This window comes from Myxocyprinus asiaticus, chromosome 26, assembly GCF_019703515.2.
Source record: "Myxocyprinus asiaticus isolate MX2 ecotype Aquarium Trade chromosome 26, UBuf_Myxa_2, whole genome shotgun sequence".
Lineage (NCBI taxonomy): Eukaryota > Metazoa > Chordata > Actinopteri > Cypriniformes > Catostomidae > Myxocyprinus > Myxocyprinus asiaticus.
Window position 1 is genome coordinate 45,980,466 of NC_059369.1, and position 24,946 is coordinate 46,005,411.

The 24,946-nt window shown below is 39.4% G+C and overlaps 1 protein-coding gene across 2 annotated transcripts in view; it reads left to right on the plus strand.

The window, feature by feature from the left end:
• The first annotated feature begins 700 nt into the window (after positions 1 to 700).
• Positions 701 to 24,946, plus strand: part of mical3a (microtubule associated monooxygenase, calponin and LIM domain containing 3a) — a 128,903-nt gene continuing 104,657 nt past the window's right edge. Inside the window, exons 1-3 of one of the 2 annotated variants that reach the window (XM_051656756.1) lie at positions 701 to 856; positions 21,244 to 21,621; positions 21,717 to 21,924. In XM_051656756.1, the coding sequence (XP_051512716.1) occupies positions 21,346 to 21,621; positions 21,717 to 21,924 (484 nt within the window). In that variant the 5' untranslated portion in view covers positions 701 to 856; positions 21,244 to 21,345. The remainder of the gene's footprint in view (positions 857 to 21,243; positions 21,622 to 21,716; positions 21,925 to 24,946) is intronic. The other variant, XM_051656755.1, reaches the window with a different exon arrangement.

Sequence of the window (24,946 nt, forward strand, 5' to 3'; positions counted from 1 at the left end):
CAAAATGACGCCCAGCTTCCTCAAAAACCAGAGTAAGTACAACGAGTTGACCCACTCACATGAGAAACACCCAATGGTTTACTCACCCATTGATTCAATAAAAGACATTGCCTAATTGGGACATGTAAATACTTTGCGATCGACCTTCGTTTCTATTCTCTGTTTGGCCAGAAACATCAGAGCAAAAGTAATCTTACATTGATGCAAGAGTTTCTTGCATTCCCTGAACTGATCGCGTTTCTCTCTTGTCGAACTCGCAAAGTCCGGGAACAAGAAAATATTATGATTCCTCCAAGAAAGCTTCCCTTTGCTCCTCGCCTGGCACAACACAAGATCTTTATCGGATGATCTCAGAAATCTGGCCAGAATCGATCGGGGCCTATCTCCCTCAGCAGATCTGTGAGCAGGGACTCCTGTGAGCTCGCTCGATTTCCAGGTTGTGGCCTGTTATGTCGAGCAGACTCGGGAAAAGCTCGTCTAGGAATTTCACCATATCTCTGCCCTCAGGAATTCCAACTATTTGAACGTTATTCCTGCGGCTTCTATTCTCAAGATCTTCAAGCTTTTCAAGAACCTGTACCAAATCAACTTTGGTCATGGGCGGATTAGTGGTTAATTCCCTCTCAGACTCCAAATAATCGATTTGTCTCAACATCAGTCACTCTTGTAACTAACTCATAGAATTTTATTTCCATCGCAGTCGATCAACGTATTAAAGCGAGATCCTTCAAGTCAGCAAGAACCTTCGTCAGCATCACCGACATGTTGGACAACTGACGCTGGATCTCCTCTCCTGCAGCGCCATCCAGATCGAGTCCCCGGTCTGTAGGCCTGTCGGGGCTTTCATCCTGAACATGTAAGTGTCTTTTAATGTCTCCAGAGCCCGAGGATTTTGACTTCTTTGCCATGTTTTACCTCAAAGAGCAAATGTGTATCTGGGTGTATCGAATTTCACCAGATTATAACATGAAAATAATTAAAAATTAGCAATGTGCGCAGAGCTCGTCGCTCACACGGCTGCTGCTTGCATGGCGTCACGTGACCTAAAACTGATTTTCTAACTGTATTTGTCACTTTATTTTTTTCCACAGAATTCGTAAATACAGAACATGACTTTTAAAATGTTGTAAAATGACCACAATGTTTTCTAATAGTAACGCACAAACTTGCTTTGTGATGTCTATTTGAATATCTCTTTGTTCTTTACTGTCAGTTGTTGATCAAAAACAGACACATTAATATCAATCACATTTAGCGCAGAACTGGCAAAGAAACAGTGCAGCATCTTTGGCTTCTCATTTATAAAAAAAAAAAAAAAAACAAAAAAAAAAACTGTTGCTTTCCTTGCATCCTTCGCATCCTGTCAGTTCCCGCTGCCCTCTTAGGATACGAGGAAGAGATGCAAGGAAAGGAAACGACGACGGAGGAATCCAAGGAAAATGTATTTGTAAAATGAAATGTCATTTATGATTTCTATTTCTTTTTTGAAACATCGGCTATACAGTATTTATTTTCTATTCTAGGCCTAGTATATACGAATCACATGAAATTATTTGATGTTCATTTAAACTTATAGGGTAACCGCTGACCTGATTATTCATTTTGAACATGTATTTTAAGGAATTGATTAATTTGAAGTAACAGTGATGTCGTATTGTCATATTTTGTATGCCCTAACAATGCCCTCATAATGGTAAAAAAAACTCTAAAACAATTCCATGGGGCAAATATGCCACATTATTATGGTACAAATTTTAGCAAAGGAAAAGGGAAAATGTTTTTAAATATAATAGAAGATAAAAGATTACTTTTTGCACTTTAACAAGCACCCCCCGCTCTGTCACCTCTTTAAACTGCTGAGTTTGCAGGTATGTTTATATTCATGAACTTATTTACAACTGATACTTTAGTAATAGTCTGCATGCATGAAATGTTTGCTGAAGTGGTTGATGAGGAGCCAGTGGGAGCCGTCAAACCAGTATGACAGTCTTGTTTCTGATTATAAAGAAGAGATGGTTACACGCCAAACAAATTCATATGTATATTAGTAAAAATTGTACTATGAATCCAAGTCAGTACATACAGTTTAAGTCATTAAAACTAATTTAACCACTCAACAGATTTCATATTAGCAAACTATAGTTTTGGCAAGTCATTTAGGACATCTACTTTGTGCATGACACAAGTAATTTTTCCAACAATTGTTTACAGACAGATTGTTTCACTTTTAATTGACTATATCACAATTCCAGTGGGTCAGAAGTTTACATACACTAAGTTATCTGTGCCTTTAAGCAGCTTGGAAAATTCCAGAAAATGATGTCAAGCCTTTAGACAATTAATCAATTAGCTTCTGATAGGAGGTGTACTGAATTTGAGGTGTACCTGTGGATGTATTTTAAGGCCTACCTTCAAACTCGGTGCCTCTTTGCTTGACATCATGGGAAAATCAAAAGAAATCAGCCAAGACCTCAGAAAAAACAATTGTGGACCTCCACAAGTCTGCTTCATCCTTGGGAGCAATTTCCAAATGCCTGAAGGTACCACGTTCATCTGTACAAGTATAAACACCATGAGACCACACAGCCATCATACCGCTCAGGAAGGAGACACATTCTGTCTCCTTGAGATGAACGTCGTTTGGTGTGAAAAGTGCAAATCAATCCCAGAACAACAGCAAAGGACCTTGTGAAGATGCTGGAGGAAACAGGTGGACAAGTATCTCTATCCACAGTAAAACAAGTCCTATATCGACATAAACATGCTCCAAAACTGCCATGGGGACAAAGATCTTACTTTCTGGAGAAATGTCTCTGGTCTAATGAAACAAAAATTGAACTGTTTGGCCATAATGACCATCGTTATGTTTGGAGGAAAAAGGGTGAAGCTTGCAAGCCGAAGAACACTATCCCTATCCATTTCCAGCAGCCGTCACTCCAACACCTTATCCTTGAGTAATCATGCTAAATTAATCATTTGGTACTAGAAAATCACTTGCCATTATATCAAACACATTTGAAAGCTATTTGGTTCATTAAATGCGGAGTGGTGGCGGCGTAGTGGACTATGGCACTGAACTGGTAAGCAAAAGGTTGTTGGTTCAATTCCCACAGCCACAACCATTGTGTCCTTGAGCAAGGCACTTAACTCCGGGTTGCTCCAGGGGGATTGTCCCTGTAATAAGGGCTCTGTAAGTCGCTTAGGATAAAAGCGTCTGCCAAATGCATAAATGTAAATGAAGCTTAACATTGTCTTTGTGTTTGTTTTTGAGTTGCCACAGTATGCAATAGACTGGCATGTCTTAAGGTCAATATTAGGTCAAAAATGGCAAAAAAGAAACGGCTTTCTCTAGAAACTTGTCAGTCAATCATTGTTTTGATGAATAAAGGCTATACAATGCTTGAAATTGCCAAAAAAAACTGCAGATTTCATACCAAGGTGTACACTACAGTCTTCAAAGACAAAGGACAACTGACTCTAACAAGGACAGAAAAAGATGTGAAAGGCCAGATGTACAACTAAACAAGAGGATAAATACATCAGAGTCTCTAGTTTGAGAAATAGATGCCTCACATGTCCTCAGCTGACAGCTTCATTGAATTCTACCCGCTCAACACCAGTTTCATGTACAACAGTAAAGAGAAGACTCAGGGGTGCAGGCCTTATGGGAAGAATTGCAAAGAAAAAGCCATTTTTGAAACAGAAAAACAAAAAGAAAAGGTTCGAGTGGGCAAAGAAACACAGACATTGGACAACAGATAATTGGAAAAGAGTGTAATGGATCTTAACCCCATTGAGCTTTTGTGGGATCAGCTAGACTGTAAGGTGCGTGAGAAGTGCCCGACAAGACAGACACATCTATGGCAAGTGCTACAGGAAGTGTGGGGTGAAATGTCACCTGAGTATCTGGACAAACTGACAGCTAGAATAACAAGGATCTGCAAAGCTGTCATTGCTGCACATGGAGGATTTTTTTTTTATGAGAACTCTTTTGAAGTAGTTTAAGAAGATTTTTGTCAAATTGTAATAGTAATTGTTCATGTTATTAATGTCCTGATTATACATTGTGATCAGTTGAATGCCACTTTGGTAAATAAATGTACCAATTTCTTTCCATAAGAGCAAAATCTGTACATTATTCCAAACTTTTGACCGCCAGTGGTTGTAAACTTCTGACTTCAATTTATTTATGAACCGCTCAAGATGAGTAGGTATGCATGCATGGGGAACTTTGTACAGTGTACCTTTCTAGATGCTGTTTTAAATCATCCAGACTGTTTAAAAACACTATCTGCCAAAAGGGCAATGGAAAGTAACAACTTGCACATTTTTTCGACTGGGGTAAAAGAAAGAAGAAAGTGGTGGCAAACACACCTAGGGAATTTCAAAACTACAGTAATGTTATACAGTACTCAGACCTGCTTACAAACATGACGTAAACACGCAAGGGCAAATGACGTAAGCCTGCAATGTCCCACTAAATCTGGCCTGACAACTCAAAATATAAATCGTTATTTTAGGCTTACCAAAGTGAAATGGGGTAAGGCAAGAACGCGGTTTTGTACTCACAATAATGAAATCTTCAATAGTGCAGCTTTAAGAATCCATATGAAGTATCTTTCAGAGGGTTTACTCATCATTTACAACTACGTGTACTTTAAGGTGTATTCATTTGTGGATCTCATCTTGTTCTGAATTGAGTCTAAAATGAATGAAATCAGTGCTTCCCTTTTGAAGTCTTTTTTAGGTCTTCATCTAACGTGTTTGTAGAGTTCACTTATTTTAACCTTTGCATGCGGATTGTTCAGGACTGCAGCTGTTGTGCACGCTGTGATTGATTGAGCTAAAGTCAAAGTTCTGACAGGTCCGGGTCAGCGACAGTCACGATGTGCTGTCTGAAGGCTTGTTTACCAGTGAGCGTGTGGAATTAGATCAGAGTGCTGTATTCACTGGATTACAGTCCTGCTGTCTGTTTCTGAGACCTGCCAACAGTGCGCTGTAAGACACGGTGACATCCTGTTACTAACACTACTGATGTGGGAGATGGTGACATGTAAGGTGACGCGGGGTAGTTTAGAAAGGCGTGTCTTGTGTACTTCACATTTCTAGTCAAATCTAAGAGTAAACATTTCTAATGCCATTTGAATTGTGAATTGTTTTACGCAGATTTCTTCAGAGCTTTTACAGTCTTGTAAACAGAAGTTGTTTAAAATGTTACAGCTTAAATCGTTCAGAGATTTTCTCCCATCCCAGCTTTATATGTAGAGACAACTAATAAGTAAGCCATTTGAAGGTTGATTTCTCCAATAGTGCAAGTTTTGGGTAGGACTATCTATTATCTAGCCAACAAGTGCTCTGGGAAACCTGTGAGAACAGTCATTACTTTTCAATTCCATTTGGTGAAGCCAATGGGACAGAAATCACACACTGGCTTTAAAGGTAAAGTGTAAATTAATTGTGCCACCTAGCATCACCAAATTGAATTGCAAAATGTATGACTTTTCACAGGTTTCCCAAAAACTCCTCCAGTCTACCATTGGTCGTCAAACAGATAGTCCCACTCTAAACCCACACCTTTGGTACCAATGTTGCCGGCAGGCTGGTTGGATGCTTGTCGATTTGTTTTGATGGTCCTCAGTAGGGCTGCACAATTATCGTATTTATTTTCACAATTAAATCGTATTTTAATCGCAATCACGATTTCTTCCTCTTATGGTTAATTAAGCATAAAATGATCAGCCAGGTAAAACTGCCAAGTGGTGTTAATTTTCATTATAGGCTGTCTATGGATGATAGACCAAATCACAATCTCTTTCGTAGACCATTTTCACCTAAGCTGACCAATCACACTCTCTTCAGAAGCTCGCCACTGACCAATCACATTTCACTTTTGAGCACGCACTGAAATACAGAACCACAGATGTTTAAGAGTATTGTACTGTATGTGCATCACTCTGATCTGTGATATTACAAATACTCAGAGCACAGTATTATAATGATATGGTGAGGATAATGCACGAGATTCCATCTTGTGCTTTAATAATAAATGTAATATGCAGAGCAGCTGTGCTCTGAGTTCAGTTCGTGTGCGTTGCTAACGTACCCTGACAGCGTTCTATATAAAGCGCTCCTGATATACTTCAATTGCACATTTGCGTAATTCCAAATATGGTTGGCCATTAAAAGTGTGTAAACAAATCACCGGGGTTACTTTAGATAAACAAGGTCCTGACTTTCTGTGGTCATTAAAAAAATCCCAGGGCACTTCTCGTTAAGAGTAGGGGTGTAACCACGGCGTCCCCCCATTGTCCCTTATAAATCATGGCCTCCTAATAATCCACATCCATTAATTGGTTCTATAACTCTACTCCTCCACCAACAGCTGGTGTGTGGTGAGTGTACTGGCGCATTATGGCTGCTGTCGCATCATCCAGGTGGATGCTGCACACTTGTGGTGGTTGATTTAGAGTCCCCTGTTCACAACGTAAAGCACTTTGAGTGTAGTGTCAGAAAAGCACTATATAAATGTAACGTTCAACATTCAGACATGGTTCGGATCCCGCTTTGAAACCAGAAAGTAATCGTGTTTGCATAATCAGTGACAAGTGCTAATCGTAGGCGCACATTACTCCGCCACTGTGCACATTACACCAGTAAAATGGAAATCAGATGTGCACATTCACCCAAAAACTGACCTTTTTGGACACTGGAGGCAGTGATTTGCATTTCGGTATGCACTGACCGATTTTAGCTAAAACAAACTTAACCTACTGTTTCCGATTTCACTATGAGATCAGTCTGGAAAATTAACCATGATTTTACTATAGTTGAACTATGGTATTTGTAGTAAATGAAACTGGTCTAATGAAACAAAAATTGAACTGTTTGGCCATAATGACCATCGATATGTTTGGAGGAAAAAGGGTGAGGCCTGCAAGCCGAAGAACACCATCCCAACCGTGAACCCATTTCCAGCAGCCGTCACTCCAACACCTTATCCTTGAGGAATCATGCTAAATTGCTAATTTGGTTAGTCATGGAAAACCTGGACATATCAGGGAATTTTAACATAAGGGATGGATAAAGCTATTGCGAGGGAACGCAAAATATTTCAGAATATAAATCCTTCCCTGTCCTATAAGGGGGTTCGTAGAAATCAACCTGATAGCTCACTTACAGCTGTCTCTGTCTCAAATAGTGGGATAGTATAATGTTTTTTTTAACACCAAAATAATTACATGCATCACCTGTAAGACAAAAGAAGATAATTATTTTGTAGCTCTTTCAGCATAATCACGTCTCCCTGGAGTTTTTCTAGGACAAGCAAAGTTTTCACGCCTTGCCGAGAATGCAGAAAACTTCCACCGCTGCGGTTGTTTCTAGAACATCTGATTTTTACATGCTGCGATGGCAGATTTTATGCCTCTATCTAGTGTGCTGGCATACCAGAATAACAGCTGCAGCATCTCCGAAATCATTGTTAAAGCCAAAAGCACAATGCAGCATGGAGCAGTCTGGATATAATATTCACTCTTTCCTCCGCCTTGAAATTTATTGCATAATTTGTGGTGGTTGTAGCCATCAAAGCAAGCTGGAATCCCAGCAATCTGCTGAAATTTAGTAATGAATGCTTCTATTGCTGTTGCAATCATATCTGGCAAACTTTATAAAATGCTTTTGCTGTGAAATTGTTTGTGTTGGTCGCAAGCTGTTGGATCTCTGAATGGATCAGTCAAACACCTTTCCAACTTTTGCTCTTTCACGGTTAAGTAAAGTCCAGTAAGAAGATTACAGTATTTGTGTAAGTAACTTACAGCAGATCTTTTGTTGGAAACTTTTCAAACTGAGTTTTGATTGTTTGACTATTGGTTTAATTCTGTATGCTAATGTCAGATATAACCACATGATTTATGAAAAGGCATGCAAATATGGATATGGCCAAAGAAATCCAGGAAACCCAGTATTTGAATGATGCGGCTGCATAAACCATGCGTAGATTAGCTGTGAAATAAAGTCCATTAATCTCTGCATTGCACCACAGATGAGTTCTTACATTGACATTTATTTAGCAGATGCTTTTGTACCATCCCTCATCCATTATTACTCTGGATCTGTGATTCATCATCAAATCATATCTCTGCAGGGCACTCCTAGAGACTGTGAATCACTGTACAGCATGCAGAAGAGATGAGGGAAAAGTTGTTTTTCAAAGATTATTCAGGTGACTCGCATATAACTGGTCAATATGTGTCTGTATCCCAACAACAAACTAGATAATAAACTTTGAGTTTTGCAAATAGGTCTCCTGGTTTATGCATCAAGAATTAGATTATAATATTCTCCAAAGGCTGTATGTTTGAATGTGATGCTTTATGGGCTTTCTACTCGAGGACAAATAACACTTCTGCTTTGTGCCAAAATAATGCCGTTTTTTTCTCACTGTGCATTGTTGTGTATTTTACAGTGTTTGGACTGTTTTTGGTTGATTGTGTTTATGGTCATGCTCTTGGCTCTTGCTGGTTTGGTAAATGGTAAACTAGGGGAGCTGATAGACGTCAGTCAAACATACAGTACTGTGCAAAAGTCGAAATAATTTTGAAAGTTCTCCAAGATGCTTGAAAGTGTGCTTGGAAGATTTGGAAGTGTTTTAAAGGAATAGGATGGTCGCACCTAGGGGTGGGCGATTAAACCGGTAGAAATTTGCCAACTGGTATACATTTTGGATTATCGTCTCTATCACGGTAATGCAAAATTGCCACATGAGAAATGTGTACAGCACATAACACACATGCACTCTTCCTCAAATTCATTTGAATGAGAAAATAAGAGGAGATTATGAAGGGAAAAGTGCATAAAAGTCAGAATATCGGCTGATTTATCAGCCTCTGTGATGTATCGGTCAACCACTAGTTGTAAAATTGTCTATATCTTTCCACAGATGTGGTTAGTAAGTGATTTAATCACAGTAAAATCATGTTAACACACATATTGTTTATGCCTTGTGTCTATACTTTTGAAACAGTGAGTATTTTAATGTTTACAGATTGACCCCATTGACTTCCATTGTAAGTGTCTCACTGGAACACACATTTGTGCTTCTATTAAAGAAAAGGAGGAACGATTCAAAATGCATTTTGTGGTAATCAACATTATGCCACATTTAAATGAACTATAAAATAGCCTTAAATTGTCCTTTTTGGTCACCCTGCTCTCTGGATATTGCCAACAGCTTGTGAAAAAACAGGGTGATCATTCATTCCTCTTTAATCTGAAACTCTCACATCTCTTCTCAGCTCCATACAGGTATCACACCAGACATATATGAGGTCCCAACAGGAAGGGGAGTGTGGAGAGTGCTTTTTGTACAGTCCATTTCACACATGTAATGTGCTCGTGATTGTGACACAATCTCTCCATAATATTGAGAAATACGTGCTGCTAGTGTGTGTGTGTGTGTGTGTTTGAAAGCATGCTGTGAATGGAAACATTCCCTAGTGAAGGCGGGATGTATATTGACACCGGTTGTTTTTTTTTTTTTTTAGGCCTTCTTGCTATAAAACGCTTGAATTAATTTGAACATATTGCAGTTTATTGTTTCCATATGTGTTGTCTTGAGTCATGCTCAACCCTCTATGGTCATGTTGGAGAAAGAATCGCCATTGGCTCGTAAACTTGTTTTACTCGCCAGACCTTTGACGACATGTAAGCGTAATGCATCTGAAAACTGAAAAAGATATTAAACAGACTGAGAAGGGGGTATCTTCACACACACACACACACACACACACACACACACACACACACACACACACACACACACATATGACTTCACACAATATATAGTATGCTGGATTGTACATTTTATTTTGTATTTCACATTTCATAATTTTAATCACATTAAAATGCTTTTATTAATAATGACACAAGCTGTTCCCTCTATTTGAAATTTTGCAAATGCAAAATATTTGCAAGGTTGGAACATAATGAACATATAATTACACAAATAAAAATTATTTAATACTTTTATTATAACACATATTTTAATTGCCACTATATCAAAACTACTATGCAAAACAAGCAAAAAAATGTTTTTCATATTTACAGTGTTTTCTGAAGTTAAAATATGTATGATTGTGCCTTTAAATAGTTATGTATTTACTAGGGGTGCAATGGTATGACGTTTTCACGGTATGATAACTGTCAGAAAAATGACCACAGTGTATGGTATCACGGTATTGAGGTGCATTGATGATATTATTAACAGTTTAATATCTGGTTGTAAAATATGTCTGATAAACGCACAGAAAAATATTTCAGTTATAACCAGTTTTTGGACTTCTTCAACATGAATCCTTTAACTGTTGATCTTGAACATCAGGACACTCTCTTAATCTGACAAGGTGAAAAAAGAGAAAAATCTCAAAAGGGGAAAACAGTAATAAAAAATGCAACATGTACAGTAGTCAGAGGATTATAACTAAAGACTTTTTGTTATTTTATGATTTATGGAATTGAATTGTAATTATTTGTAATGATTATTACCCAGGTTAACACTTCGGATATGCATTCAGTCATTTGTTGCATCTGTGATTTTAGTTTAATTCTAATCAATACCTACTGAAAATATATGATTCATTTGCAGTTTATTTATTGTCATTTTGTCCAGTACTGTCTATTTACTGCCACAGTTTTACTGTCAGTTTCCTGCACACCAAAAGCCATGCACTGTAAACCTGATACCACTTTTCTCTCTTCCGAATCTCCGTATTGGCCGATTCCGATCCGATACCAGTGTTGTTGTTTTGCATAATCAGTTTAGAATATCTTTACATTACTCTTGTAATGTACTCTTTAATATGTAAAGAAACACAAACCTCTAACTACACGTTATTTCAATATAAATGTAGAGCTTATTAAGAAACACTTTATTATGAACTAGTAAACTGGATAATGTAGCAGCAAAATTAACAGTAATTCCAGTGTAAGTCTTCAGTAGAAAAGAAGCCAGTTTTCTTTGCAGTATTTTTTTTTTAATATTGTTTCTGGATTTTAAAGGATTCAGATCTATTTTTGTTCAGTTGTAAGAAGTTATTTTTCGGAACTCATTCAACTTAAATATTGTTATAATTTGTAAACACATAGTAATAATTATTACTATTATTGACTTTTAGAATTTTAAACACAACAGTAATATTTCTCAATCGTGCACCTTTAACTTTAAAACCCTCACGCTTTTATTTTGACGATCTGAACTCTCCAGGAAGTCCTGTATGTGTCTGTTTGTGGGCAAGTTCACAGCAGTTTAATTCACTTCTTATTCAGATTCTGGTCAAATGCTCCTCCGGTGCCGTTCTAAATGCATATTATAAGTGTACCGAACTATTGAGCTTCTACATCTGAGATGTTGTTTGAGTAGTGCTCAAATATTGCGCACCGCGTGAAGGTTAAAAATAGCCGCGAATGTGTCTGTAAACAGAGCAGCGGCATTCACTAACACGCTGGTGCTGCGCGTGCATTTTATATAATTACTTATTAAACAGCCTTTTGTGATTTCACAGAGCTGCTGCATGTCTTCTGGTGACTTTGAATAAAATGCACGAGTCATATGAACTACTTTAATGGTGTTTTTGTGGTTTTTATGTCAGTTTTGGAGCTTGACAGTAATGAACATGACTAACACACAGTATCGGATTTGGATCAGGACTCGTCGGACCGATACCCGATCCGTCTAAAAAAACATAAGTATCAGAGCCGACACAATCCAGGTATCGGATCGGTGCCATCCCTACCAAGTTTATATGATGCTGTAAATGTCGCTGATTCTGTCTGAATTAAACCAGTTTGGATTTTAGAAAAGTTCTGAAAAAATCTCTTTATTCATGCAATGCCGTCAATGAGAAGACTTCAACGATATGATAACCGTCTGTTTTAAAACCGTTACGTCTCTAGTGATTACACATTTATTATGCTTACTACATTAGTGCGTTTTGTGAAATGTGTTTATATGCACTTGTACGATTTACCTTGAGTTAACATATGAATAACAAGCACTAAAATTATACTGTGTCTTTAAGAGAACCTGCAGCTATGCAAGCAAATGTTTACAGTTGTATGAGCGCAGCGCACATTAACGAGAGAACAGTTGCACGGTTGTTTTTACCTCATCTGTGCAATGTATGATTAGAAATAATGTTTCTTTTTTATCTTTTTGATCACCAACTGACTGTAAATAACAAAGGATATTAAAACAGACATGAAATGGAAATGGGATGCGTGAGTCTTGGCTTTGGTCCCAAACACGGAACAAGCTAAAAGGAAACTTTTTCTTGCATAATGTGTATTGACTTAACAGTCCGGGGAAAAGTGCAGCCACGTACGGTTGATTTCCTTCAGAATGCGCGCTCACGAGTCACAACATGTGTTAAAAGACTAAACTGATTCTAGTTCCCAATGCACTTTGCCACTACACAACTCAATCACCGGTGAGTGAAATGTTAATATTTACTCGCCAGTGGCCAATAACAGACATATTTTAGTTGCATATTCAAGGCTGTGTGCTGTTTATCAGCATGTCACTGATGATCGTCTTGTGTGTATTCATAGCTGCCGTATCACTAACACACCAGTGCTGAGTGACAAGCCCCAGATTCCTGTTTCTGAAATCTAATATTCCCATGGGGACAGATATGTGCAGAGTTTCCTGGGTGAAAGAGAGGTGCTCAATATAGCCCTATGTTCAGTTATAGTGACTCGGGCATGCTGGGAGTTTGTATTATGTTCTGCCGGAGCTTTAACATGGCCGTCACGGAGTAACACACCAGACTCCTCTCCTCTTTCCATGAGTCAATGTGGTTTATAACTCCAAACATACTCAGTCTTTTTTATGACTTCCTTTTCAGTTTTGGTTTGTTTGTGGTGATCAAAGTCTCCCTTATCACAAGTAATCCCTGTGTGGTGCTTCATAAATGGTTGGTTGCGTAATTGTTTGGAAGGAATCCAGGTTCTGAAGTTCTTCATCAGGTCAGAGTTGTAAACGTAGTCACCTACCAGATGGAGATTTGACATTTATTAACATGGTTTCAGCATGAGGCTAGTCCCAGGAAAAAGCAGCACTGCGCCTTTAAATTACCCTTTTTTTGCAATTTGGTTGTAGTTCCATGCACATGTTCATCATGTCGTCATTCCTTTCTACCACACGCCCTCTTGCCAAAACCACGCCCTCCAAAGACATGCCAGCAAATCCATACTTGCAAAGAATGTTTGAGATTCTGCGTGTATTAGAAAATGTTTCTTCAACTATCATCTCCACAGAAATGGAGCAAGCGTCTCCTCCTCCTGCATGGATGAACCCTGAACATTATGCAAACTTTAAATGAAAGTGAAACTATCAAAATCCTTGCAGTTTATTCGTGGGAGTTTGGCGCGAACCTCCGCAAACAGTGCGTGCATCAGGGCGCTTCAAAGCTGTTTATATTTACATGCTGATCTGCTATGAGTGCGGCCGGTCTGCGGATAATTTGGAGTGCTCACTTTATACGAAAAATGAGTCTCAAACGTGGTCATGGTAATCATGGTATTTCTATATTTGCTTAAAATTCCTTTATTTGGACAGTAAAATGTGATTGGAGGTACTTGTGTCATAACGAAATGGAAAGCGGACTGGTGCCTCTTCGGTTTCACATCGCACAAATCAATCGAATCACAAAAGGACCCACAAAAACGACAAACGAAGGTGCTGCTTTTGGGTCCTTTTTAGGGGGGACTGAGATCATTTGTGTTGTTCACATATACACGTTACACCGCTCGGAGCGCTTGGAGTGCTCAGTCAAACTAGGTGTGAAAACGCCTTTATAATAAAATAGGTTAATTTGTAACAATTTTGAAAGTATTGTAATATTTGCAATATTGTAAATATCAGATTCACTGGTTGAATACATAATACAGCTAAAATGTGACAAATGATGAAAAACTAATAAAGTATAATTAGTAAAGTGAATATTTTTGTTATGTTCCTAGTAAGAAGATCCTCTGTATAATTAACAGTGTAAGTTGGGAGAGATTTTCTTTCATATGTAAGAAAAATGGACATTATAACTGAAATATACCCATATGAATTGATATTGAGAGCTTGTGAACCAGAAATGAATTGGTAATTCTGTATCAATACCCAGCGTAGTCACTAGTCATGTGATTTCTCAAGATATATATTTCAGTGGTAACTAGGGGTGGAACGGTTCTCGGTGAAAAACCGAACCGTGCCGTTCGCCACCCACAATTCAGGAAGCATTGGCACTGCGGTTCACCTCACGTTTATTGACGCATCTGGAGCTCAAGGCTTTGCAAAGAAAACAAAGCGTCAAATAGACATGCACAGTTACAACCTCCGCTAATGCACCTGAATGGATCTGTAGATGGATACGCTCCGCCTGTGTTTCACGTGGGTCAACTTGATGACATCACTGCTCTGCAAGCGTTGTGTGTAGTTGAAAATGAAACGCTGATAGAGAAGCCCCCTCCATTTCTCCTTTCTGGGAACATTTTCGTTTTGCAGTCAATTACAACAGCGATGGTTAAAAAAAAAAAAAGACGTTTACAAAACGGGCTCTGTTTGCAGACATCGCTCGACACGAGTGCTGTACACTGGTAATATATGTCAATAATGCACGTGAGGGTTTATTTAAAACGCGTACGCAAGTTCTTCCTGTTTCCTTGCATGGCTGTAATCTATCACGAGTGTCAATAATGCACTTTGATTAATGGCGTTATAGTAATACATTGATACATGGGTAATCATTTACGCCGAAATCACCCAGGTCCCTTTCGTTTTTAAGCAGACACACAGTGCTGGTTCAGACAGACATGAAACAATAACTAAAGCGCTTGGTGTGTTCATGTGGGATTTCCACGAATGATTAAAATACTCAAGCAGCATTATCACAACATCCCTTCTCGTATGCATTCTTATAGCAAGGTTATTCCTTTTAGGGTGTGTTCACACTTGTAGTTCGGTTCTCTTGGTCCGGACCAAAAAAGAAAATGATACATTTAGTCCTGGTTCGCTTGGCGTTCACACTGGCATTTTTAACACCAAACTTAGATACAAAACAAAAGGCATCAGGATAAGGTCACAACCTGATTGGACAGCTTTTATGACGTATATTTTGCAACAGAACTTACCGAACATCCAGAACAATGCTGGCTGCTGGGCTAAATGCGCTCGTTAGATTTATACATGTATATATGGTGGTATTTTTACCAGCTGAGAACAAATGAAGAGCTAATAAAATGTGTAAAGGAGTCAAAACAGCACCAGGAATTCCTCCGTTGCACACACAAATGAAGATATGCTGCAAGTACGGCTGACGGCGGTTCTGACGCCTGTACCGAACTGTAATGGGCAACACAGCTCCTATGATAAGAACCAACATTAGGCAAATTACTTCCTGTTTTTGGTCCATGTTGCGTTCATATATCAATCGAACCACAACAGAGTTCGTTTGGAAGCAGACCGAGACCCACTATTCTTGCGGTCTCGGTCCGCTTGTTTGGTACGCACCAAGGTTCGGATGGCAGCGTTCACACTTGTTCAAAGTGATCGCACCACAGTTCGTTTTAATCGAACCAAACCTGCCAAGTGTGAACACACCCTTATAGTGATGTACAGCTTCCCAATATTGAATGTTTAGATGAGTCTGAAGTGCACTTTGTCGATGCATGTAGCGTATTAGTGCAGGTATTAAGTAAAAGATTTTTTTTTTTTTTAGTTAAGAACCCTGAAGAAAATTAACCAAGGTTTTACTATAGTAATATTGTAGTAACCATGACCCTTAAACCGTGATACAAACCGAACTGTGAGAAATTAAAACCGTTACACCCCTAGTGGTAACTGTCAGGTAGAAGGGACATTTTATGCATTGGAAAAAATAAACACTTACGTTACCTTGAATATTTGGGATAATTTGACGATGCTTTCAGCTATCAATAAGGGTTTGATACTCCCCCCCTCAGTCAGAGCAGGAAATGCGAATGACGTGTGTTGATATTGTGCGGACATACTGATGATGGCTGATCTTGAAGGGGGGGTGTTTATTTTTGTTTATGTCTGAAACGAGCAGTGTTCTTTCCAGTGCGCTTGAAGAGTCGATCCCCTCAGCTGTAACTGTTTTAGGGCTGTAAATAGGTTTGGCTGCATTGATACATAACACAGCTGTTCACATCATAGTCAGTGTTCTCTTGATACTGAGGTTCACTGATATCATATACACGTCTCAGCTTTCAGAAACTGACGGTGTTAAGGGCACACGAGGACAGCCAAAACATCTCTGTATTTTAAAGTCAATTTCTGCATACTCTGCATTAGCAAGCAGTTTTTGAGTTCAGATTAATTTAAAAGAGCTGTACTTTGAAGATCAATGAATGTCTGATAGATACTGTGTCATATTTGTTTTCCTGGCCACTGCTGTGTAGAGGAGTCGAGCTCTTTGAAGCATTAGTGTCATGTCAGAGTAATGGAGAGAGGAAACGGGTAACCAGAGCTATCTGCTTTAGTGCATTCACAAGCCAAAACAACAGCTGATATATGATGAAGACTGAATGACGGAACAATAGTGTCGGATATTTTAAAATGTGTTATTTAGTAAGTAATTTAGGAGTCATTTTTTTTAACGTCCTGTATGTTTCAGGGCTAATAATTATCATCAAAAACTTTGTTAGCTTCTCATTTCAGGGCTGTGACTACTACTACTACTACTACTATGACTAAAATGGTTGCAAATGCGACCAAATATAATTTAATTTATATTATTATTATTGTTAAATTATAAAACCGTAAAAGGCTGCTATTTAATGAAATATATGTAGTCTGACTGTACTGTGCGCTACAAATTGAATTGGCTCTCTGCTTGCTGTCATCTGTTACAGAGCGCCCTCGTGATGCTCATGATAGTGTTGTCCATGGTATCGGAGCATTTTTACGAGCACAAGTATATGCGCTTGTTATCGGACCTGATACCAGTATCAATAATGGTACATAACTACTAAAAGGAATAGTTTAAAAACGATAATTCTGTCATTATTTATTCACCCTAATTTAGTTTCTAACCTGTATGAATTTCTTTCTTTGTTCTGTGGAACTCAAAAGGTTTGGAGCAACATGAGGGTGAGTAAGTGATGACAGATTTTTTTTTTTTTCCTCCCCAATTTGGAATGCCCAATTCCCAGTGCGCTTGAAGTTCTCGTGGTGGCGAAGTGACTCGCCTCAATCCGGGTGGCGGAGGATGAATCTCAGTTGCCTCCACGTCTGAGACCGTCAATCCACGCATCTTATCACGTGGCTTGTTGAGCGCGTTACCACAGAGATGCAGCGTGTGTGGAGGCTTCACGCTGTTCTCCACGTCATCCATGTACACCTTACCACGCGCCCCACTGAGAGCGAACCACATTGTAATGACCACGAGGAGGTTACCCCATGTGACTCTACCCTCCCTAGCAACTGGGCCAATTTGGTTGCTTAGGAGACCTGGCTGGAGTCACTCAGCACACCCTGGATTCAAACTCGTGACTCCAGGTGTGGTAGTCGGCGTCTTTAACTGATGACAGATTTTAAGCTTCAGGTGAACTATCCCTTTAAAAAAAATCCTTGTGCCATTCACCTGGAAGCTGTGAAATGTGATGTCATTGTATTGGGGCTCCTGTCTCTCTCTGTTTTTGGGACTTCCTGTGGCTGACAGTGGTTTGATCCTGTTGCTGGTGCAGCAATTTTCTATCGGTGAGGTCAGACGTGTGTTTTCACTTCAGAGAAGAGCTGGAGCTCAATGAGTTAGCCTTTCACCTACCAACCCTTTCATCCTGGAGATTTCCTTCATCCAGACCACACCTTACCAGTCTGAGTGTGTTTAAAAGGGTGTGTGTGTGTGTGCGTGTGTGTGTGTGTGTGTGTGTGTGTACATGTCCTTGGCTCTTACAGACTGCTCATTTGTGATATTTTAGATGTTCTATTTCAATGGCTGAATTCTAGCTGTGTGGCCACATTCAAGTGAGTGAGTCCAGTTTAAATGAACTGAATGAAGAACATGTTGTGTCCTGTTTTGTATCACAACCTTTTTGTTTGTTCAGCATTCTTTTCTATCCACATCATAAAATTGAGTTCTCCCTGCACAATAAATGTTGTCCTCATTGTCTATCTGAAGTTTTTAGAACAGTTATTTTGCAGAAATCAGCACTTTTAAACTTTGAGGTCAATGCCAAAGATATTTGGACTTTGTCAGACGTTGCAGAAAAATGCAGCCTTCTGAAGCATGACATTAGGACTATTTGACCCCGTTTCCACCTGGTATTAAGATGTGTGTTGGGTGATCCGATCACATGTGGTGAGGTGAGACACATCGCTGTTTACGCCTGGTCGCTTAAATACGTCTCCTGTGAACTCTTGTTTGGATTTGGAGGGACTCTGTTTCATGATGACATGCATCAATCACTGTCAGTGTGTTACTGCATGATAATAAACCGCAACAGGGTCAGAAAAGAGAGAGCGCAAAAAACCCACAACATTTGGAGCAGAATTGTCCATTATTTTAGTGGATTACCTGTATTAACTGAGCTGCAGATGTTCGTGCTTCTCAAGTGTCGCTTCATGTTGATATCGGACACAATGAAGAAGATCCCTGAAGTTCTCGTGTTTGTATCTGCTTTTTTACATTTTCCAATCGGACGGTTTTTCCTTTTAGAGCCGCTCATAACCGGCAAACTCTTGTTTTAGCACAGTGGTTGATTGACAGGTGATAGGTGGAGCTTCGCTGCTGCCGGGACAAATACAGGACGGATTAATGTTTACACCTTAAATGTGATGCGGTCATAAGCGTTTTTGACCACATTTGATCTGATCACAAAATGTTTTAGACCCTGTTTAGACCTGTATGCTGGCCACATGTGATCGGATCACCAAAACACATCTTAATACCAGGTGGAAGGGGAGTCTGGGTAGCTCAGTGGTAAAGACACTGGCTACCACTCCTTGAGTTCGTGCTGAGTGACTCCAGCCAGGTCTACTTAGCAACCAAATTGGCCCGGTTGCTAGGGAGGGTATAGTCACATGGGGTAACCTCCTTGTGGTCGCTATAATGTGGTTCTCGCTCTCGGCGGGGCGCATGGCGACTTGTGCGTGGATGCCGCAGAGAATAGCGTGAAGCCTCCACACGCACTGTGTCTCCGTGGCAACGTGCTCAACAAGCCACGTGATAAGATGCGTGGGTTGATGGTCTCAGACGCGGAGGCAACTGGGATTCGTCCTCCACCACCCGGATTGAGGCGAGTCACTACGCGACCATGAGGACTTAAAAGCTCACTGGGAATTGGGCACTCCAAATTGGGTGAAGAAGGGAAAAAAATCCAAAAAATAAAAATACCAGGTGAAAACAGGGTCTTTATTGCATACCTTGTGTCTTAAGTGACCCGGTACCCCTCTTCAGGATTGGTCAACCTGAATAGTCAAAAATTATTTATTTATTTCAATTTTTTTTTTTTTATAACTGCTTAATTACCAAAGATGTATACTGATCAGCCACAACATTAAAACCACCGACAGGTGAAGTGAATAACATTTTAATAAATTTTTGATTGTTGATTTACTGCAATACCTTGTTTTGGCTCATAGGCTTAATCAGAAATACCTAAAATACATTTACAAATAGTTGTGAGACTGGATAAATATCCAACATTTTTGTTTGAGTGGACTTTAAATCTATTTATTTTATTATCTGGGTGTCTCTTCCACAGTGGAATGCAAAGACTCCCAGTATGTTTGAGCATTTCCTGTTTGGATTTCTGTGCAGTCATCAGACTTCCTGTGTCACTGACTCCGATAAGAGATGGGCATGAGGCATTTTCAGCTCCTTAAAGGTGAAGTGTGTAGTTTTTGTGCCACTAGCGTCACCAAGCAGACTTGCAAAACTATTATTTTCAAATGTGTTTCTCAAGCACTCTCCTCATATACCTTTAGTTTGACAAATGGATGTTCGTCTCCCAAACACACACACCTCTGGTTAAACCAGTGTTGCTAGGAGCAAAATTGTATAAACAAATCACAATATTTGATTGCATCGAAAAAAGTGAACCTGCAGAGTTGCGTTCACAATGCATATTAAGCGTAAACAGCTCTGTGGAAATTAAGCAAAATAAACTTCGAGCACTTCCTGAGATGGTCTGAAGTCATTTGCAGCATTCTCATAGACTACACTATTCTTGCAAACAGTTTTCAGAGGACTGGAAAAAGAAATAGTGAGAACTCAATACATGCACGTGTTGCACGAGACACGCTTGCACTGCACACCTAAACAAACAGCCAATCAGACATGTGCATTGACGGCTTTCTTTCCTCTGTTCTTATATAATAAAGTGTTTTATCAAGCGCGTGTCTGTCTGTCCAACAGCATTCCTTGTCATGTGACACTTCAAGACATCTTACAGTTAGCTCGCCACAGTGGCTGGTAGATGAGCAAAATTGCCCGCCATGCGCATGATGTAGGCTACCCGCATTTGACGTGTGCTAAATTCATACCCTGTGCTGCTATTTAATATGTTTGGAGACTTCCCAGCTCTATGTTTTTGTAATTCCCTGGTGTCAATGAGTGTCACAATCGGCATCTGGATATTTGTTAGATATCATCAATATCCGATTACATCGCCCTATCGCCCAGCCCCGTTACACAAATCAGCTTTAATAAAGTTGGACGAGGTGATGATAGTGTAAAATGTTCTGCAGCGCACTCTGCTTTTTAAAGTGTTCAATTTAAAACTTGTTTTCTAGAAGTTTGACTTCTTGACCCATATCTTGCATACCTGTATGTATCATGTTCTAGCCTTGTAGAAACCACTTAATAAACATGTAAAATTAAGTACAGTATTCTCTTAATGACTCTAGTTTACTATTATACAACTACTTTGAAAAAAACAAACAAGCAAGTAAAAATGCTTGTTTTCATGCCCTGCAGAGAGGATAATTAAATGGTCATTTATCTCAGTCTGAACTTGTACTTCTGTCTTCGAAATTTCCTGTTTAGATCCAGTGAACTAGAATTAGAGTGATCTTTTTACACACTTCAACTTTGAGAGTGTTTATTTTCTTGGAAGTTGATTTGTAGATTTAAAATTTTCCTTAATCAGGGGCCTGTATTCTCCTCCTCATTGACAAAGACATTTAATTAGTTCTCAAAAAGTAAATGGTGTGTCTTTTCTCTTATCTTTCAGGGTGAAAATGACCGACGCTGGAAGTTGAGTCTCAAACACAAAGACTCTGAGTGAGCTGGACGCGGGCTGTCCTGTAATCCCCGCTCGTGGGGTTCAGGGACCATGTGCGATGGAGGTGTCGGTGTGGTAGGAGATGGCGTGAATAAGTCCCATGTGTTGTTTGACCGCTTCGTCCAGGCCACCACCTGCAAAGGCACTCTCAAGGCTTTTCAAGAGCTTTGTGACTTCCTGGAACTCAAGCCCAATGAATACCGGGTGTTCTACCACAAACTCAAGTCCAAGCTCAACTACTGGAAAGCCAAAGCTCTCTGGGCCAAGTTAGACAAGCGTGCCAGCCACAAGGAATACAAAAAAGGAAGGGCTTGTGCCAATACTAAGGTATAAACGTTTCCCTGCAATAAGCAATATGCGGGTATTACTCCAAATGAAAATCTTGATGTTTTGTACTCTTCTTTTTGGATTGTGTTTCTCAGTGTCTGATCATCGGAGCTGGGCCATGTGGTTTACGTACCGCCATAGAGCTGGGCTTCTTGGGAGCCAAGGTGGTTTTGCTAGAGAAAAGGGATGCGTTCTCCCGAAACAACGTGCTACATCTTTGGCCTTTCACTATTCAGGATCTGAGGGGTCTCGGAGCCAAGAAGTTCTACGGCAAGTTCTGCGCCGGAGCCATCGACCATATCAGTGAGTAGTATGCTAACAAGTGTCACTAAGAAAAATTAATCTCTGTAAGATCCAAGTGCCTGTTTACACTTGGACTTAATGCTGCATTCAAGTCCTCCTGGGAATTTGGGACTCATGAGGTCGGAAGTTATAGTAACGGTGCAATGTTTGTTCAAGTGATTTTAGTCGGAAAATGGACACGTTTTGCTATTTCACTTACTGACAAAGACAGGCAGTGTTTTTAGCACCAATGCATCAAAATGAAAAGCCAAGTTGCACATTAGGTGTTAGCGTTGTCACGTTACAACATTTCAGTAGTCGGTACCAATACCAGTGAAATTTCACGGTACTCGATATCACTGCAAAAAATGCTAAATTTTGATTTTATTAAGACGTGTTTTTTTTTCTCTTTAATTCAGTGAATGTCATTTAGAGGTATTATTAAAAGATGATTTTGTCCTCTTTATTGTTAGTAAGCACGTTTAATGCAACCTTTTAAGTCAGGGCACAAGCTGAATAATCGGTTAAGAGCTAATGATTAATCGTTGCAATCGCCGAATAATCGTTCTAATAATCGATAGATTAATCGATTATCAAAATAAGTAGCCCTAAATTTATCCAATAATGGGATATTAAAAGAAATAGATCACCCAAAAATGATTACTCTCATCTAGTGTTGTCACGGTATCAAGATTTCTGTAGTTGTTACCAATACCAGTAAAATTTAACGGTACTCGATGCCAATTTCGATACCACAGCAAAAATATGCTAATATGCTAATTTGCTATTGAACACATAAGTTTAGTCCATTTTGATCATTATTTTAATAATTATAGTATAATAATTATTCTTATTTTCCAGAACATTTTTGGGATTTTTCCCCTTTTTCTCCCAATTTGGAATGCCCAATTCCCAATGTGCTTTTAAGTCCTCATGGTCGCCTCAGTCCGGGTGGCGGAGGACGAATCCCAGTTGCCTCCGCCTCTGAGACCATCAACCCACGCATCTTATCACGTGGCCTGTTGAGCGCTTTGTTGAACATACCATAACATGCATCAGATTGTCTTGGAAAAATGCATTGCGATCAATTGAAATGCTGCCAACCACCTTCATCCACATCGCAGTTTTAGTGTGAACATGAATGTTTTATGGGGCATTCCGGACAAGAGGTCGACCTCGGTATTCTGCCGATACCGATAACTAAGATGGTGGAAAAGGCTGATAACCGATTAAACGGCTGATAGTTTTTAAAATCGATTTGTAAAATTTTAAAACATTTTCTTATTATGATGGGCACAGACACAGAGGCTACAAGAGTCCAAAATGAATATAATCCCTGAAATCCCTATTAACAGTAGGCCTGGGGGGAAATTCTGTTACAAATCGCGATTCTTGAGCCAAACTGATTTTAAAATCGTCTTCCAGATGAAAATCTATTGTTTATTTGTATTTGTACAGAGTTAACCATTAACAGGTTTTCTCACTGAGAAGTTTTGTCTCTTAATTCTTTACGTTTAGTCCTTTAATGCACCACTGCTACAGCCATCAAGCGCCATTTGTTCACTGTCTGATGTCAAAATCCTCTGCTGTGATCAGTGTTCCTGTTATTATGCATAATCCAAAATTTAATTTGAGAGGTGTTGTGAAGAGTATTTGTCAGAAGTCATTCTGCGGATTCTAGCACTGCTTTAATAAATACTTTAGCTGTAAAAAGGCTCATCAAACTGTTGGATGCTGTAAACTACATGTTTTAGCACCCCGCAATATTTATAATCTAACAGCAGAGTATTCATGCGCAGTGGCGGGTAATTTCGCACATTTATCCGCCACTCTCAACCAGTAATGACACTAGACACAAAGACCCGTGCTTGAGGAAACACACCTGATTATATTGTGAAGAACAGAAGAAATGTCAGCGATGCATCTTGATCGTGTGAGTTCTCACTGTCAGTGTTCTTGGAGCAGTTTGTAAGAATAATGTTGTCTATGAGAACGCTGCATAGGCTCTCAGACTATCTCAGGATGCAAATAACACGCAGTGACGTGAATTGTCGTGTGTCATAATTCAGTACAGCCCTATAAATGATTCTTGAACAAGTTTACTCTTTAATCTACATTTGTATGTTGCAAAATGATCATTATGATAATAGTAATAGCCTGTGGTAATATACAGTTGTGATCAAAAGTTTACATACCCTGGCAGAAATTGTGACATTTTGGCATTGATTTTGAAAATATGACTGATCATGCAAAAAAAGTGTCTTTTATTTAAGGATAGTGATCATATGAAGCCATTTATTATCACATAGTTGTTTTGGCTCCTTTTTAAATCATAATGATAACAGAAATCACCCAAATGGCCCTGATCAAAAGTTTACACACCCTTGGATGTTTGGCCTTGTCACAGACACACAAGGTGACACACACAGGTTTAAATGGCAATTAAAGGTTAATTTCCCACACCTGTGGCTTTTTAAATTGCAATTAGTGTCTGTGTATAAATAGTCAATGAGTTTGTTAGCTCTCACGTGGATGCACTGAGCAGACTAGATACTGAACCATGGGGAGCAGAAAAGAACTGTCAAAAGACCTGCGTAACAAGGTAAAGGAACTTTATAAAGATGGAAAAGGATATAAAAAGATATCCAAAGCCTTGAAAATGCCAGTCAGTACTGTTCAATCACTTATTAAGAAGTGGAAAATTCGGGGATCTCTTGATACCAAGCCAAGGTCAGGTAGACCAAGAAAGATTTCAGCCACAACTGCCAGAAGAATTGTTCAGGATACAAAGAAAAACCCACAGGTAACCTCAGGAGAAATACAGGCTGCTCTGGAAAAAGACAGTGTGGTTGTTTCAAGGAGCACAATACGACGATACTTGAACAAAAATGAGCTGCATGGTCGAGTTGCCAGAAAGAAGCCTTTACTGCACCAATGCCACAAAAAAGCCCGGTTACAATATGCCCAACAACACCTTGACACGCCTCACAGCTTCTGGCACACTGTAATTTGGAGTGACGAGACCAAAATAGAGCTTTATGGT